The sequence below is a fragment of the Molossus molossus genome, unplaced genomic scaffold, assembly GCF_014108415.1.
Source record: "Molossus molossus isolate mMolMol1 unplaced genomic scaffold, mMolMol1.p scaffold_m16_p_12, whole genome shotgun sequence".
NCBI lineage: Eukaryota > Metazoa > Chordata > Mammalia > Chiroptera > Molossidae > Molossus > Molossus molossus.
Genome location: NW_023425347.1, coordinates 65,219,247 through 65,238,869, shown reverse-complemented (window position 1 = coordinate 65,238,869; position 19,623 = coordinate 65,219,247). Strand labels below are relative to the sequence as shown.

The window sequence follows — 19,623 nt, the reverse complement described above, 5'->3', positions numbered from 1 at the left end:
CGGAGGACATTTTTCCATTTTTTTTGGTTCAGGTAGAGTGGGAAAGAGAGAGGAACACAGAGAGAGAGAGAAACATTGATGTGAAAGGGACACATCGAGTGGCTGCCACCTGCACGACCAACCAGGGCCAGGGACAAACTGCAACCGAGGTACATGCCCTTAGCGGGAACCGAACCCGGGTCTCTCTGGACCGCAGGCCAACGCTCTAACCGCTGAGCCACACCGGCCAGGGCTTGACGTAGTTTTTAAGTCAGGCTAACTAAATAATTGTCTTCCGGAGTAGTGTCCTGGAGAGGCTATATGCTTCATCAAAATGTATTCTCTACTTCTTCTTTTCAGGCTGCCTTCAGATGAGAAAACTGAAGATCAGAGAAATAACTTGCTGCTCTCATTTGTGTTACCCCAATGTGATTACCTGAATTATTCACAGAAAAGTGTTCTGAATTATTTAATCTCTTTGTAAAAATCATATCCAAATAATCAAGAGTGGATACTACTGATAATATGCCAAAGAACATATTGCCAATTCTTGTCACAATTTTAGAAAGTTGTTTCATAAATATTTCTCTGTGTTAAAAATTTTCATAGTAAAATGTTTGGGAGTAATATTGCCCTGGCCAGTTTGGCTCAGCAGTTAGAGCGTTGGCCCACAGACCAATGAGTCACGAGTTCGATTCTGGCCAAGTGCATGTACCTCGGTTGCGATTTGTCCCCAGCCCTGGTCAGGGTTGTGTGAGAGGCAACCTGTCAATGTGTCCCTCTCATGTCGCTGTTTCTCTCTCTCTCTGTCATCCCTCCCACTCTATCTGAAGATAAATAGAAACATATCCTCCAGTGAGGATTAAGAAAAAAATTGGTAGTATCATATTTTTCTAATAGCATAATGACTTTAGAAAATGCTTATTATTTACATTAAAATTTTTTAACTTATTTACCCAATTCAAAAGATTAATGATATTGGTAATAGTCTTTATTAAAATAAATCTGATGCTCCCCCTGGCTGGTGTGACTTAGTGGTTAGAGTGTCATCCCATGCACCCAATTATTGTTCATGAAAAAAGACAGATGATTCTTCAGTATGTTTATTTTTGAAAGAAGGAAAAGATTTAGAAAGTTGTCTTTCAAATATAGTTAATGATGTTTGTGTAGTGTTTTCAATTTGCAAAGTGCTTTTTTTTTTATTTATTTATTTTTTTTATCCTCACCCGAGGATATTTTTCCATTTTTTGTACAGATAGAGTGGGAGGGAGAGAGAGAGAGAAACATCGACGTGAAGGGACACATCGAGTGGCTGCCACCCACACGACCAACCAGGGCCGGGGACAAACTGCAACCGAAGTACGTGCCCTTAGTGGGAACCGAACCCGGGTCTCTCTGGACCGCAGGCCGATGCTCTAACCGCTGAGCCAAACTGGCCAGGGCGCAAAGTGCTTTTTATGTATATTGTCTTATTTCATGTTTACAGCAATCACTGTGAGGAAGATATAACTATTCACATTTTACAGATAGTGAATATTAGACTTGTGGAGTAATATATCTAGTGTCAAGTAGCAAATAAATATTGGAGCCAGAACTCAAGCACAAGACTGATTTCTAAATCTCAGTCTCTCTTTTATTCTTTCTTTCTTAAAAAAATTTCCTTCTTTTAATTCCATTACTCTCAAATATAGATACTTAAACTTAGTTATTAGAAAAATTCACTTAATGTAGACTGACCCAAATAGGCTAGGAGTAACCATTTTACTATGTGTATGTATATAATATCAAAATTTGAGAGCAAAATTTGTAAGGCACTATGATAGTCATACTAAGATTAAAATCAGTCTTAATTAACTGAGGAGTCTGAAGTTTCAGCTGTAAAAAACAAAACTAACATTTAAAAATATGTGAAAATATAATTTGTGGCATTAACAAGGAAAACATTGATCTTGTTTTCAAAACTCAGTGTCTATTCCCATTTTTGTTTTTTATAAGCGTCCTTAACAGAAGATCCTTAATGTATGTGTGAAAGAAGTTACTAGTGCAGAAGAGGCTCAGTAGAAGTAAAATGTATGAGAAGAGAGTTCAGAGAAGAAAATTATTGAACACCTGTTGCATGCCAGGCACTATGTTAGGTGTTGAGTGTACAATATTGAACACAAAATAAATGTTACTCTCATGGAGTCTATAGTCCAGTGGGACACATAATAAGAAGTGAACAAACGTATAGAATTACAACTTGTGATAGATTCTCTGAGGGAAAAAGAACATGGTTCTCAAGAAAAATAAAAAAGGAAGGCGTCTGCTTTAGCTTGGATGGTGAAAGAAAGCTTCTCCAAGGAGGTGATATTTAGGCTAAGACCTGAATGATGAGAAGGAGGCAGGTCAGTAATATAAAGATAAGGCCCCTCATGCCCTGGCCAGTTTGGCTCAGCGGTTAGAGCATCCACCTGCGGTCCGGAGAGACCCGGGTTCGGTTCCGGCTAAGGGCATGTACCTCGGTTACAGTTTGTCCCCAGCCCTGGTTGGTCATGCGGTGGCAGCCACTCGATGTGTCCCTTTCACATCGATGTTTCCCTCTCTCTCTCTTCCTCTCTCTCCCTCCCACTCTGTGTACAAAAAATGGAAAAATGTCCTTGGGTGAGGATTAAAAAAAAAAAAGATAAGGCCCCTCAGCACTGCCTAGGAATTTTTGAATATTTCTCTGATCATTATTAGTGCTCCTAATGATTGTTTCAGATATCCTTTGCTCTTCTCAGATTTTCTATCACTTACTCTTAGCAAGAAATTGAAACCATCAGATAGAATTCCTTTAATTCCATGTCAACACACCTTCAAATTTTCTGCAGTGATATATATTTTTTTAAATTAAACTTTGTATTTTTTTTTAATCCTCATCCAAGGATATTTTAATTCATCTGACAGGGAGGGACTATAACCTCTAGATCCTTTTAATAAAATTTTAGATCTTATTAGCTAGTAGTTTAATAATAAACTATAGACAGATGTACTAACTATATTTGTATGTAGATATGTGTTTGTGTGATTAATAATGTGTTATAGTGAATTTAAAGGATAGGCTAGAAATGCATTAGTAACAAGTTAACCTCCAGATGTAGTAGCATAGCACAAAGTTAATACTTCACTCATGGTGCATAAATGCTGCAAGTCCATGGAGGATTCTGCACCATTATAACCCTATGACCCAAGTTGATGGAAGTTCCATTCTCATAAAGCTACACTGTCTAGAACTTGAAGGCTCTTCATTTGTCATAGCAGGAAATGATAGCATGGAAAATCATGCACTGGCTCTCAGGTGCTTCAGCTTACAGTCCATTGGCCAGAAGTAGGGCCATGACCCCATCTATCTCCAAGGGTTCTGGGAAATGTACTTGTCCATGTGTTCAGGGAGACAAGGAGAACCAGATGTTAGTATCAGTAATGTCTACCACAGTCCTGATTCTGCCACTTGCTATCTCTGATCTTGGAAAGCCACTTTTCTAAGCCCCAGTTTGCTCATCTATAAATTGTAGATAATATTTTTACCTAAGTCAATTGTTATATAGATTAAATTAAATATTGTTACATGGGAGTGCTTTGGAAATGCTGGAAATTTTAGCTTTTCTTTAACCATTTTTTGAAGTTAAAGTGCTGCTTATGTTTTCTAGGTCTACTGAATGATGGAACTGTAGGTATTTTTAGGGGCAACCAGATGCGCTTAAAGAGAGCTTGCATTCGCAAAGCCAAAATCTCTGCTGTTGCTTTTCGGAAAGCCTTCTGCCACCACAAGTTAGTGGAACTTGATGCGACAGGTGTGAATGCTGACATCACGATTACAGACATCATCAGCGGGCTTGGCAGTAATAAATGGATCCAGCAAAATCTCCAGTGTTTGGTGCTGAACTCATTAACTCTGTCCCTTGAAGATCCTTATGAACGGTGCTTCAGCCGGCTTTCTGGCCTTCGAGCATTAAGTATCACCAATGTTCTCTTTTACAATGAAGACCTGGCTGAAGTTGCCTCATTGCCAAGATTAGAGAGCCTGGATATTTCTAACACCTCAATCACAGACATCACAGCTTTGCTGGCCTGCAAAGACCGACTCAAGTCTCTAACCATGCATCACTTGAAATGTTTAAAAATGACAACAACTCAGATATTGGATGTTGTTCGAGAACTGAAACATCTGAATCATCTTGATATATCAGATGATAAACAATTCACATCAGACATAGCACTTCGCTTATTAGAACAAAAAGACATCCTACCCAACCTCGTCTCCCTGGACGTTTCTGGGAGAAAGCACGTGACAGATAAAGCTGTTGAAGCCTTTATACAGCAACGGCCCAGCATGCAGTTTGTAGGTTTGCTGGCCACTGATGCTGGTTACTCTGAATTCCTCACAGGCGAAGGGTACTTGAAGGTTAGACTTTAAAAATGTATTATTTTGTCAGGCTGTCTTAGTTACATAAGACTCCATTAAGATAAATGTCTAATAATATATGGACTTTGCTTTAGAGTCAGAGTCCTAACTAAAATCCCAGCTTACTTACTTTATGACTTAAAACAAGCTATGATGTAACTTTTTGAGTTTCCATTTCTTTATAAAATAGGTACCATTCCTACCTTGCAGAATTCTTCTGAAGATTAATAATTATATATGTAAAGTGCAAGTCACGTAGTAGGCCCTTAATAAATAATAGTTCTCATGATGATATGTCCAGATATTTTGAACCACTTAAACATACCATTTCTAATGGATCACTTCAAAGAAATAGGGGTACTCTTTGTTGAATTTAGTATCTAGTGGGAGATCAAGTTCTCCAAGGAGATCTCTACTGCAGAAATGGTAAAATTTTGCTTTTCTTAGGTTTCTTATGCCTAGTGGTTTAAATTCAGGTTAGCAAACATCTATTGGGCTTGACACAGTTTGTCATTCAAAGATGAAAAAGATACAGGCTCTGCCTCCCAGGAGCTTAGTCTGATAGAAGTGGTGATCATCTTATCTATAAAGCCAAGTATAGTAATAGTTTCTGTAAGAGAGTAGGAGATAGTTCTTCTAGCTGAAGAATTTGGGGCTTGATGGAGAAAATGGTATCTGAGTCAAACCTTGAAGGATAGAGTATGACAGATTTAAGGAAAATTAATATTTTTCTAACATACATTGTATCCTCTTGATACTTTATATTGATAGATATTAACCCCATATTATTGATGCCAAACAGACTCAGAAATTATATGATTTACTGTTAGTTAGGACCAACATTTGGATCTACATGTCTAGTTCCAGAGCCCCATTTTCTCCCCTTATTATCTACATTACTCAAGCAGAAACATTATTTGATCTTACCTGGAGCAGAGAAGGAAAGGTTCATTATAAATATCTTATAAACATCTCAATTCCTAGTTTTTTTGTAAATTGAGACTTTAAAAAATAGAATGTAGAAAATGGTTTTGAGTTGCTCTTTTTATTCATTCATTCAATAAATGTTTAACAGGTGCCTCTAAAATAGCAGGTATCGCTAGATACTGTGCTGGACATGGGGATTTGATAGTGAAGCCAGACAGATATAATCTTGCCCTCATGGATCTTGTAATTTAGTGAGGGAGTCAGACAATCAAATATATGTTGTGTGTGTGTGTGTGCACAGGCAAATATATTTATATGTAATATATATATATATATATACACACACACATATGCTTTAAACTGTATAGTTTACACAATACTATATATAAGAATGTTTAACAGAGAGATTTGACTTAGTTTCAGCCTTCTCTGAGGAGTTGATAAATGAGTGTAGATCTTGGCAGAGAGAATAATATATGTAAAAGATGTGTGGTAAAAAGGAGCATAGTACATCCAAGGAACTGATGTACTGTGGATAGAGCTCAACAGCAGAAAGTCACAGAGTGATGAAATGAGATTGGAGAAATAGGTACCAGAGCCAGACTTGGCAACATCACATAAGCCAGGTGCAGGGCAATAAGTATGAGGAACTTACTTCACTTGTTATGAAACAAGCTAGATTTCTAGTGCATGGCTTGTTGATGAAAGAAGCACAAAAATGTAAATTACTATTTTAATATTACTTAACTCCCTAACAAATGGGTCAGGTAGTAAAGAGTTATAAAAATTAAAGGGGAAGAAAGCCCTGTGTGCTGAGAGTTGAAAAAGGATTTCCCAGAAGAGGTGAGCTTGACTTGCATCCTGAAGGATGAAAGGAATGTATCGCTGGTACCTTAAGCTAAATAATCTCAAGGTGAAGAACCTATAAAAGTTGTGATCCCAGAGCAGTGAATTAGTCTAAGTTTTAAAATTGAGGCTAGAAGGACATCTGTATTCTATAACGCCTCTGTGAAACAAGTTTGATTTCACAACTGCATCTGTAATTACTTTGAAATCTTGCCCTTAGCAAACACTTTATTATTTATCATTATCTAATTTCGACCTCTGTAACTGTTGAAGCAGAGATTCTCAACCTTGTCTACAATTAAAATCACATGGAGTGTAATTGTGAGATGATGGTTGTGTTAACTAACCTTACCATTGCAATCATTTCATAGTATATACTTTGCATCAAATCATGGTGTACACCTTAAACTTACACAATGTTATATGTCAATTATTCTTGATAAATCTGGGAAAAAACGTTTTTAATTCTCACTGAGAGAGAGAGAGAGAGAGAGAGAGAGAGAGAGAGAGAGAGAGAGGGCGACATTGATGTGAGAGAAACACATCAATTGGTTGCCTCCCACATGTGCCCTAACAGGGACTGGGAATAGAAACTGCAATCTAGGTATGTGCTCTTGACTGGGAATCAAACCCTTCACTGCTGGGGGCCAACACTCTAACCGCTGAATAACACTAGTCAGGGCTGGAAAAAAAATTTTAATTAAAAAGAAACAACCTGGGCCCTGGCTGGTTTGGTTCAGCAGTTAGAGCGTTGAACCCCGAACCAAAGAGTCATGGGTTCCATTCTGGTCAAGAGCATATACCTTGGTTGTAGTTTGGTCCCCAGTCCTGTCGGGGTCGTGCGGGAGGCAACCAATTGATGTGTGTGTCTCTCACATTGATGTTTCTCTCTCTCTCCCTCTTTCTATCTTTCTCTTTCTCTCCCCCTCTCACTCTGTCTGAAAATAAATGGAAAAATATCCTCGGGTGAGGATTAAAAAAATAAATAACCTGGGAATCTTGAACAATTAAATCAGAATCATAGGGAGGTGGAACTCAGGCTTCAGTGTTTTTTAAAGTTGTGTAGGTGATTGTAATCATTATTTTAAAATATTTTTAAGATAAAGATCATTGGATCTTTGCCCTTTATTCAACTGTATACACAAATTGATGTTCCTTTAAAATTATTTGACTACTGATTTGAAAACTGGAAAATAATAGGTCATGTTAAGGGAGGAGAGCTGAGATCATCATGTCTCCTTTTTAGAATTGTCCAACTTAGTAAAGTTGATGAAAAACTTTTCTAAAATGATTGTCTTAGTATTGTGATACTTTAAATTAGTTTAGTCTGGCTTTTTGGCTTTACATTCCTGAGTTTTTTAGGCCAGACTAAAGGATATAAGAAAGAGAGACAATGTAACTCCCTAGTATTCTTATTCTCACTTCTTTTGTTCAGATAGAGTGGGAGGGAGCGAGAGAAACATCGATGTGAAAGGGACATATCGAGTGGCTGCCTCCTGCACGACCCAACCAGGGCCGGGGACAAACTGCAACCAAGGTACGTGCCCTTAGTGGGAACCGAACCCGGGTCTCTCTGGACCGCAGACCGACACTCTAACCGCTGAGCCAAACCATCCAGGGCCCTAGTATTCTTTATAAGGCATTCCATATATAGTACTCAGGGGGTGGTTATAAGAACAGGTGTTTTTTTTTTTGCATTTTTATATATATTACTTATTTTGGTCTCTTGACTCAATAGAGGGAATGGTTTTCTTAAGGGTCACAATCAGATGATATTAGAGCTTTCCCCTGTACCCTTGGCCTATTTGATTCCAAAGTATTTGTCCTTTCCACTATATCTCATTGCCTCTATTTGAGTATCTTAGTTCTTTCTTTTCCTCTCAGTTTCTAGTCCCAACACGGAGGGCTCTCTTACAATAGAATTTCTAACTCTGTCGTCACTGTTTCCCCACCCAATTTGCTCTTTTGTCACCATCCACTTCCAGAACCTTATACTTCTTCATAACTAGGATTCTTAGGTTTGTGGGCCGCCTCATTCCCCAACTGGTTCCCATGAAAATCACTGAAAATTTTCTAAATCCAGTATTAGTTCTCAGTTTTCATCATATTTGATCTAAAGTGGCATTTGATACAGTTGATCTTGTCCTTCTTAAGATTTTTTTTTTTGCTTAGCTTCTAGGATATCATACTGGTCTTGCTTTTTTCCTACCTTTCTGACTACTCAGTCTCGGTTTTCTTTATTGGTTCTTCCTCATCTTATCAGGCCTCTAAATATTGGAGTGTTCCATGCCTTCGTCCTTAAACCTACTTGTTAATGACTCCCAAATTTAATCTCCAGCCTACATTTCTTTCTTGAACTAAGATTCCTATGTTGAACTTCAGTAATTGACATCTAGTGAGGTACATATATGTGTTTTAAGCAGAGGAGTTGATCATTCCCCAAAAAAACATTTACCAGCCCTGGCTGGTGGTTAGAGCATCAGCCCATGCACCAAAGGGTCATGGGTTTGAATCCCAGTCAAGGGCACATACCTGGGTTGCAGGTTTGATCCCCAGTCAGCGTGTGTGCAGGAGGCAAACAATTGATGTTTCTCTCTCTGTCTCTCTTTCTCTCCCCCTTTCTCCCCCCTCCCTCCCTCCCTTCCACTCTTTAAAAAATAAATCGGTGGAAAAAATATCCTCAATAAGGATTAACAAAAAACATTTACCAAGTACTTTTTTTTTTAATCCTCACTGGAGGACATTTTTTTTTTTTTTTTTTGCATGTATCTTCAGATAGAACGGGAAGGAGAGAAGGAGGAAGACAGAGAGAGAAACATCGATATGAGAGAGACACATCAAGTGGTCGCTACCCTCATGACCCCAACCAGGGCTGGGGACAAACTGCAACTGAGGTACGTGCCCTTAGCAGGAACCGAACCCAGGACCGATGCTCTAACCACTGAGCCAAACTGGCCAGGGCACCAAGTATTTTTTAAAGAAATCTGAGTTAGTGCCCCTGCTCTTGAGAAAATCTAGTCTAGTGGAGAGGAGACAGACAAATTTAAAAATAGCTTTAATCCAGTGTGAGATGCTATAATAAAGTTATATAGAGAGTGCTATAAGAAAATTTTTCCTTAGAATATAAATTTTCATTTTAATCCATATATTAAATATATATTAAAAATTTTTTTTTATCCTCACTTGAGGACATTTTTGCATTTATCTTCAGATAGAGCGGGAGAGAGAGAGGAAGGAAGAGAGAGAGAGACACATCGAGTGGTTGCCACCCACACGACCCCAACCGGGTCCAGGGACAAACTGCAACTGAGGTACATGCCCTTACCGGGAACCAAACCTGGGACTCTCTGGTCCATGGGCTGACACTCTAACTGCTGAGCCAAACTGGCCAGGGCTAAATTTTTTATTTATTGATTTTAGAGAGAGAGAAACATTGATTTATTGTTCCACTTTCTTTTAAAAAAATTTTTTTTCCTTTTATTGATTTTTAGAGAGAGAGTAAGAGAGAGGGAAAGAAAGACAGAAACATCGATGAGAGTGAACATCGATTGGCAGGAGAGTGAACATCAATTGGCGGCCTCCTGCATGCTCAACACTGGCGATTTGGCCCACAACCTGGGCATGTGCTCTGACCGGGAATCAAACCGGCAACCTCCTGGTGCATGGGTCAATGTTCAACCACTGAGCCACACCAGCCAGGCTAATTGCCATTTTATTTTTCATATTTTTGTTTTTTTCCTTCAAGAAGACCCTTCAACATTTCATATAATACTCATTTAGTGGTGATGAACTCCTTTAGCTTTTTCTTATCGGGGAAACTTTATATGTCCATAAATTCTAATGATCTTGGTTGTAGATCATTGCTTTTCATCACTCTGAATATTTCTTGCCACTTTCTTCTGGCCTGCAAAGTTTCTTTTGAGAAATCAGCTGACAGTCTTATGGGAGCTCCTTTGTGGGTAACACACTGCTTTTCTCTTGCTGCTTTTAAGATTCTTTGTCTTTAACCTTTGGCATTTTGTTGATGATGTGTTTTGGTGTGGAGCTCTTCGGGTTCATCTTGTTTGGGACTGTCTGTGCTTCCTGAACTTGTATATCTGTTTCCTCCACCAAGTTAGGGAAGTTTTCTGGCATTATTGTTTCAAATAGGTTTTCAATTTCTTGTTCTCTCTCTTCTCCTTCTGGCACCCTCATGATGCGAATGTTGGCACACTTGAAATTGTCCTAGAGTCTCCTTACACTGTCCTCAATTTTTTTGGATTCTTTTTCTTTTTGCTGTTCTGATTGGGTGATTTTTGCTTCCTTATATTCCAAATCAATAGTTTGCTTCTTGGCTTATATACTGTACTATTGATTCCCTGTAAATTATTCTTTATTTCAGTTAGTGCATCCTTTATTTCTGACTGCTCCTTTTTAATGTTGTTGATTTTCTCACTAAGTTCCTTGGAGTTCTAAGTTCCTTGAGCATCCTTACAACCAGTCTTTTGAACTCTGCATCTGTTAGATTGCTTATCTTCATTTTGTTTAGTTCTTTTCCTGGAGTTTTTTTCTTGCTTTCATTTGAGACATATTTCTTTGTCTCCTCATGTTGACTGCTTCCCTGTGTTTGTTTCTATATATTAGGTAGAGTTGCTATGTCTCCTAGGCTTGGTAGGGTGGCCTATTGCAGTAGTGTCCTGTAGGGTCCAGTGGCACAGCCTCCCTGATCACTCCAACTTGGCCCTCGAGGTATACCCCTTGTGTGGACTGTACACCCATCCTTCTGTTGTAGTTGGCTCTTGACTGCTATTGGCCCATCAGTGGGAGGGATTTACTCAGGCTGATGAGCTGCAAGGACTGGCTGTGCCCACTGACCACTGACCTTTGACTACCTTGGAGGATCAGCTGTGCAGGGGCCCACCACACAGAGCAAGACTTACTTCAGCAGGGTTCTGGTACCCACTGAGTCCACTCATTGAGTGTGTCACTTGTGGAGGTGTTGGCTGGTGGTGTTTCGATGTGGTCTGAAGCTGTCCACTGGGTGTGCTGGCTCTGGGGCGAGGTCAGTCACTGCCTGTGTTCTACCTGCACCACCCAGCATAAGCTACAATGTGATCTGCAGGTGTCTGCTTCTTGTGCTGAGCTTGGAGGTGCCCAAGAAAAGCCAAGTTGTGAACCAAGGCTGGCTGCTTCTAGTGCCAGGCCTTGGGCCACTTAAGGAGAGGTATGTGGCTTGCTGAAACCAGATGCTGCTTATTTGAGAGATTTTAGGAAAATCTGAAGCAGGATCCAAGACAGACCAATCCTATGGTAAAACCACTGGAAACAGCTTGGGTGGGCTGGAAGGTTGGGTGGGGCAGGGCCTCAGGGAATCACCAGGGCAGGGCAAACAGTGTGAGCCAGGTTTCTGGTGTCCCAGATATGCTGGCTGTCTGCTGCCCCAGGGAAGGGCTCACCAATGGCCTCTGACAGCAAGTCTATCCAGGAGAAAGCTGCCCCTCTAGCTCTCGCCCTAATGCCAAACAACTCACTTCTTCCTCGCATGTCTCTGGTGTCTTTCAAGCTGTTTCCCCCACACTGTAGCCTGGAAGGTGTGAGTCCGAGTAAGTTAGTGTGCGGGGCCCTTTAAGAGGAACTGCCTGGGGCTCCAGAAGCCTCAGCCTCCCACAGCCTCAGTTCCAGCTGGTTTTTACAGCCAGAAGTCATCAGGACTTCTCTTCCTGGCCATGAGTCCTGAGCTGGAGGGCCTGGTGTGGGACAGGGACCCCTCATTCCTCAGGGAGGACCATCACAGCCGAGGTATCCATCCTGATTTTTTTTTTTTTGGTACGTGCCCCTAGCGCGAACCGAACCGGGACTCTATGGTCCACAGGCCGATGCTCCAACCGCTGAGCCAAACCAACCAGGGCTCCATCCTGATTTTTATCTGCCACACGTGAGTATGTGACCAGCCAGGCCACACCTCCACTCCTCCTACTGGTCTCAATGTGGCTTCTTTAATTTTGTAGTTGTAGGACTTCCATTCAGCTGGATTTCAGGTGGTTCTCAATGACGGTTATTTTGTAGTTTAGTTGTAATTTTGATGTTTTCTGGAAGGAGCTGAGTACTGCGTTTACCTACACTGCCATCTTGAACGGAACTGTTTTAAATTGTTTGCAGAGCTCAGCCAGCATGGCTTAATGCACTGAGCGTCATCCCATGGTCTAAGAAGTCTCCATTCGATTCACTGTGTGGGAGGGACCCAATCAATGTTTCTCTCTCACATCAGTGTTTCTATCTCTCCCTTCCTCGCTCTCTAAAAAAAAAAATCAATAAAAATATTTACAAAATAAAATGTTTTCAGAAACTAGTACATATATATACTTGATTTTTTATCTAGCATATGAAATTGATGGAACTGAAGATGCTACAGTCTGAGGAACCAGATTGTTTGATTTGAGGATTTATCACCAGCTAGAGAAGTGTTGTTCAATAAAACATACAGGCAATGAAATTGGTTTCAAGTTTTTAACATTTCATTAGTAAAAGTTCTTAAATTTTATATTCAGATGTAACTTGAGGCTATGTTTTATATAAGATATTGTAAAACTCTTTAGAATCAACCAAATATGGGTAAATGAAGTATAACTGAAATAATAGTTAAGTAATTTCTCTCTTATAATCTTTTTTTGTTTCACATAATATTTCAGTGTCTTTCCAAACCTAGGAGAATCTAAGAAAAAGTTCAGGGTGATTTAAAAAGAATGAACAGTTGGAAATTTTTTATTATTCAGTTACTGCTTATGTATGTGAATATATAGTCATGACCAATGTGTGTGCATATAAATTATACATAAACAGTTTAAAAAGTATTTTGTAAAGAAATAACATTGTTGTCCTGGCCAGTGTGGCTAAGTGGTTAGAACATTGGCCTGTAGACCAAAGGGTGGAGGGTTCTATTCCTGGTCAAGGAAAAGTACCTGGGTTGCAGGTTCAATCCCTGATCCCTGTTGGGGTGTGTGCCAGAGGCAACCAATCAATGATCTTTCTTACATCAGTGTTTCTCTCTCTTTCCCCATCCCCTTCTACTCTCTCTCAAAATCAATGGAAAAAAAATATCCTTGGGTGAGGATTAACCAACAAAAAAGAAAGAAAGAAAGAAAGAAATGACATTGTTATTTTATTTCTATAGTCTTACAAATAAATGCTCATTATGTGCCCTTGTGTCACTTAGCACACATTGGTACCATAGTATAGTTTGTATTAGACCTTGTAGCATATCATATCAATGGTTGAAATGTCAGTCATGATGCAGCCCTTCATTTCCTCAAAGTTGCATATTCCCACCTGAATACTATATGTTCATATAAGACCTAGTTGCTGAGTAATAAACTTTTTAAGTATTTATTTTGTCACCCTGTATAATGCTACTGCCAAAAAGGCTCAGTCTTCCAACTTAATGAGATTATATATCTCTGAATGGCAGTTTTTTACATGTTTTTAAACCTTATTATAAAATAAGACAGATACTACACAGACCGTACATAAATGTATAGCTTAGTGAATGAAAATAAGGCGAACACACTTGAGACCATCACTCTGGCTAATAAATAGAACTTTGTCAGCTACCCTGAAGCTCTTCCATGTGTCCAATCCTGGTTAAAACCTTCTTTCCCACAAAAATAACCTTTATCCTGACTTTAATAATAATAATAATCATGCCCTGCTGGTGTGGCTCAGTGATTGAGCATCGACCCATGCACCAAGAAGTCACCAGTTCAATTCCCGGTCAGGGCATATGCCCAGGTTGTGGGCCAAATCCCCAGTGAGGAGCAGGCAGGAGGCGGCCAATTGATGTTCTCTCTCATCGATGTTTCTATCTCTCTCCCTCCCTGTTCCTCTCTCTTTAAAAATCAATAAAGAAAAAAATTAAAAGAAAAATAATAATCATCATGTCCTTGCTTTTCTTTCTAGTTTTATAACCCAACTGTTTATCTCTAGGCACTTAGTTAATCTGTAGACCAATTTTTTGCCGATTTTTCAAAAATTTGTCTTTTATCTTTTAGTGTATAGTTTCCCTCTCCATTCCTTTCTTTTCCTTATGATTTGTCTATTAAAGAATCCAGCCTTTTTGACTTGCAGAGTTTTCCTCAATCTGGATTTTCTCGATTATATACTCTTGGTGCATAGTTCCCTGTGTTTGAATTTTCTGCAAATCGGTAGCTAGATTTGGAGGCTTAATCACACTCACGTTTGATACCTTTCACAAGACCCATAAGGTGCTGTGCTCTTTTATTAAGGAAGTACATAATGTCTGGTTATCTTTCTGTGATATCAACAGTTGTTACCTAGTTCCATTAATTCATTGGAGAATATGATGCCTATTCTAATAGTTTCTTTTCCAGTTATTAGTTGGATTACTTTTTTAAAGAGCCACTTCTTATATACATTTGGTTACCCAATGGTATACAAACCATAGTTTAAGTGTATTAACCTTTATAAATGGGAAATTTCTAGATGTACTTAATTTTGAACAGAACATCTTGGTACTAAATGGGAGCTTGATAAATCTGGGGAAATTAACTAATAAATTTATGTGATGAATACTTACTGAGTGCTTATTATGAGGCACACATAATGCTAGCATTTGGGATACAGTGGTGAATGGGTCAGCCTAGTAGGGGGAGGATTATGATAATGGCTATGAAAGAGATGTTTCAGAGGGACCTGATGTAGATTGGTGGGTCAGAGAAGGCCTCTCTAAAGAAGTATCATTTAGTCCTGGCCGGTTTTGCTCAGCAATTAGAGCGTCGGCCCATAGACCAGAGAGTCCTGGGTTCGGTTCCCGCTAAGGGCATGTACCTCAGTTACAGTTTGGTCCCTGCCCCGGTTGGGGTCATGTGGGTGGCAACCACTCGATGTGTCTCTCTCACATCGATGTTTCTCTCTCTCTCTTCCCCCCTCTCTCCCTCCTGCTCTATCTGAAGATAAATGCAAAAATGTCCTTGGGTGAGGATAAAAAATAAAGAAAAAAATAAATAAAGAAGTATCATTTAACTTGAATTGGGAAGGTTAAGTAGAAATTCATCAAAGAAAGAGAGGAAGATTTCAGTCATAGGATATTAATATAATGGCCTTTTGCTGGGAAAGAGCTTGGTTTATTGAAAGATCAGGAAAAAAGCCAATGTGGCTATAACATTGTATGTTATGGGGAGAGGTTTACTTTAAAAGGCAGGTAAAAGCCTAATCCCAAGGCAAGACCTTATAAATAGTATTAAATAACTTGAAATTTATTTTAGGTGCAATGTAGACATTTTATTTATAGGCTTATAGTAGGGTCTGAGCCTATCTAATATAAATATCTCTTTAGCATATGTACACCTCCATAGATGACTACTCTGGGTGGGTTGGAAAGTTATCATTCTGATTCGTTTTAAGCCTTACATAGCTATAGTGGATGCCAACTATACAAATGATGTTTGAATAAAGTTAGAGGGTTGAGAATAATCCTAAAAGCTAATTTTCTGGCTGTGTTCAAAGGTGTCTGGAGAAGCCAATGAAATTCAGATTGCAGAAGCATTGAAGCGGTACAGTGAACGGGCATTCTTTGTCCGGGAAGCTCTATTTCACCTTTTTAGCCTAACTCACGTGATGGAAAAAACAAAGCCAGAAATTTTAAAGGTAAGAATAATAAACTGGATATGAAAAATTTGAAATTATCTGCCTGGATAGATGATGGTTTTGTAAACAAAGGTGGTAAAAATTTAACCTTTGCTTTTTTTTTGTCACAGGATTGATGTATGGTTTCAATTATTAGCAGTAAATGAGAGAGAAAATAGTTGCACAATGTTATTGAAGTTATATAGTAGTCTCATTAAGCAATGTAAATGCCTTTCAGATGATATTTAACTACCTAAAACCAGTGACCAGTGTAAGATTTTTTCACCAGTTTTAATATAAAATGGAAGTATATTACTGGAATCAGGACATTGCAATATGTATTAGCCCTGTATTATTTCCATACAGGCTCTTTTTAAAGATACAGTATTGGAATTCCATTAGGCATTTTTCTAAGCCATTTATAAACCTTCTGTGCTTTCATAACTAATCCATGTTATTTAACCAAGATAGCTTTTAAAGGGCAAGAAAGAAAGATTCTTAATTTTTTTGATTGCTTAGGATAGTATTTTTTAGAATGTGGTCTTTGTCTACCAGAAGTCTGGAATATTGCTTATTTTCTTTATTTTTCTTTATTGATTTTTAGAGAGAGAGGAAGAGAAAAGGAGAGAGAGATAGAAACATCGATGAGAGAGAACATTGATTGACCACCTCCTGCATGCCCCCCACTGGGGATTGGGCCCACAACCTGGGCATGTGCCCTGATCAGGAATTGAACTGGTAACCTCTGGGTGCGTGGGTCAACACTCAGTCATTGAGCCACACTGGCCAGGTGGAATATTGCTTATTTTAAAAAGCAGATTGTGAATCTCATCCCAAGAAATTTAGATTCAATAGGGCTATTCTAGATACAGGAATCTGCATTTTAATAATCCCTCTAAAGCCCTGACCAGTTTGGCTCAGCAATTAGAGCATCGGCCTATGGACCGGAGAGTCCCGGGTTCAGTTCCTGCTAAGGGCATGTACCTCAGTTGCAGTTTGTCTCTGGCCCTAGTTGGGGTCATGTGGGTGGCAACCACTTGGTGTGTCTCTCTCATGTTGATGTTTCTCTCATCCCCTCCCCCCTCTATCTGAAGATAAATGCAAAAAAGTCCTCGGGTGAGGATTTAAAACAATAAATAAAAAATAAAAAAAAGCAGACTTGTGAATCCCATCCCAAGAAATTTAGATTCAGTAAGGCTCTTCTAGATATAGGAATCTGCATTTTAATAATCCCTCTAAAGCCCTGGCCAGTTTGGCTCAGTGGTTGGAGTGTTGGCCTGCGGACCAGGGAGTCTTGGATTTGGTTTCCATCAAGGGCACGTGCCTCGGTTGTGGTTCCATCCCTGGCCCTGGTTGGGATCTTGCAGGGGGTCAACTGGTCAATGTGTCTCTATCACATTGATGTTTCTCTCTCTTTCTCCCTCCCTCCCACTCTGTCTGAAAATCAATGGAAAAATATCCTGGGGTGAGGATTAAAATAATAATAATAATAATAATAATCCCTTGAGATGCTTCTTTTTATACACATTCATTTTTTTAAAATATTTTTATTATTTTTTTTTATCCTCACCCGAGGACATTTTTTGATATTTTGTTTAGATACAGTGGGAGGGAGAGAGAGAGAAACATCCACGTGAAAGGGACACATCAAGTGGTTGCCACCCACACGACCCAATCAGGGCCAGGGACAAACTGCAACCGAGGTACGCCCCCTCAGCAGGAACCGAACCCGGGTCTCTCCAGACCGCAGGCCAACGCTCTAACCGCTGAGCCAAACCAGCCAGGGCTAGACACATTCACTTTTGAAACCAGTGAGTATAGGACTATATTATATTTGGTACCTCATTTAGTGGGCTCAACAATCCCAACCGGTAAGTTGTATCTTCTATTTTATAGATTGTGAGGGTCTGTGAGGTTAAATAACAATAAGTCAGTGGCACAACCAGAAATGACTTAACCTTCAGGTATCTTAAATTTTGAGAATGGAGTGCTTGGATAGGAACAAGTATGTTTCAGTCCCTAGGATGTTATCCTCAACTCCTGTCACCCCCTTCATACATACCAGAGGATATTGGCACTTGGTATATGCAAAATATATATATATATATATTTTAGCAACAAAGGACTAGAGGTCTAGTCCTGATCTGAAATATTTACTCATTCATTCATTCATTCATTCATTCATTCAGAGAATGATACAGAGAGGAATAAAGTAATATAGGCAATTATTTTAAGGAGTTTTGCTGCAAAAGGGAGCAAAGAAAAAAAGGTGGTAGTTGGCTGAGGAAATTTTTTTTTTTTTAAGATAGGGGGCAAAACAGCTTGTATATATGGTGATATGAATGATCTAGTACAGAATTTTATTTTTAAATCCTCACCCGAGCATACTTTTCCATTTATCTTCAGATAGAGTGGGAGGGGGAGAGAGAGAAAGAGAAAGAGAAGGAGAGAGAAAAACATCAATATGAAAGAGACATATCGACCAGCTGCCTCCCGCACGACCAACCAGGGCAGGGGACAAACAGCAACAGAGGTATGTGCCCTTGACTGGAATTGAACCTGTGACTCTTTGGTCCATGGGCTGATGCTCTAACCTCTCAGTCAGACTGGCCAGGGCCAGAATTTTTTTAAATATATTTTTTTATGGCCTTAGAGAGGAAGGGAGAGGGCTACATAGAGAGAAACATCGATCGGTTGCCTCCCATACCCACCCCAACTGGGAATCAAACCCACAACCTGGATATGTGCCCTGACTGGGAATCAAACCAATGACCTTTCTGTGCATGGGACAACACTCAACCAACTGAGCAAAATTGGCCAGGGAATCTAGTACAGAACTTTAAAATGATGTAAAAACGAGAGGGGAGAACAGCTGAAACAATGTTCTTGAGTAGACAAGAAAGGAAAGATCTAGCACAAGTGGAAAGATTACCTTTAAACAGGAACCCACAAAAATCATTTATGGTGACAGGCAAGAAGGCAGCATGTGTATATGCTAGTAAAGGGGTACATGTGGTAGTAAGATTCTGAAGTTCTTTTCTCATTGCTTCAGTTTTCTCAGTGGTTGAAAGCAAGGTCTTCAGATGATAATGAGGAATGGGGAAGATTTGTTGGGGGTTTGATTGGAGAGGAAAAGGTAAATAATTATCTAAGCCAGAGGGAAGTGAATGGATTTTATTGTACTCTAATTTAAAAAAAAAAAATGTTTATATTGATTTTTTTTAGACAGAGAAAGGGAGAGAGAAATAGAAACATCCATGTGAGAGAGAAACATCGATTGACTGCCTCCTGCATGCCCCGTACTGGAGATCGAGCCCAAAACCTAGGCATGGGCCCTGACCTGGAATCAAACCGAGACCTCTCAGTCCATGGGACGATGCTCAGTCCACTGAGCCACACCAGCTGGGCTATTGTACTCTAATTTTAACAGTGTTCTCGGGGAACTGAATGTTGAGATTTGAAAGTAAAGTTTAACTCTTCCCGTAAGTGGCCTGAAGTGACCTTTGGAAATGATTTGCTATTCACTTGACTGAGAAAATCCCACAAAATCATGCAAATCAAGAGGTTCAAATCTTTGTGTTAACTTTAAGAACACCCGTGAAACTGCCTAGGCCATCAAGGGTATGCATATTTGAAAAGCCACCAACTATCTGAAAGATATCACTTTACAGAAGCAATGTGTACCATTCTGTCATTAGAATGGTAGAGGTGTGGCCAGTTTGGCTCAGCAGTTAGAGTGTTGGCCCATGGACCAATGAATTGCAGGTTTATTCCACTCAAGGGCACATACCTTGGTTGTGGTTCGTCCCCGGCCCTGGTCAGGTTGTGCA

General features: G+C 39.5%; 1 protein-coding gene across 7 annotated transcripts in view; it reads left to right on the top strand.

The window, feature by feature from the left end:
* ZYG11B (zyg-11 family member B, cell cycle regulator) overlaps positions 1–19,623 on the top strand; it is a 101,601-nt gene that overhangs the window by 35,340 nt on the left and 46,638 nt on the right. For 6 of the 7 annotated variants that reach the window (XM_036256209.1, XM_036256216.1, XM_036256215.1 and 3 more), the window contains 2 exons: positions 3,648–4,402; positions 15,674–15,814. In XM_036256209.1, the coding sequence (XP_036112102.1) occupies positions 3,648–4,402; positions 15,674–15,814 (896 nt within the window). The remainder of the gene's footprint in view (positions 1–3,647; positions 4,403–15,673; positions 15,815–19,623) is intronic. The other variant, XM_036256210.1, reaches the window with a different exon arrangement.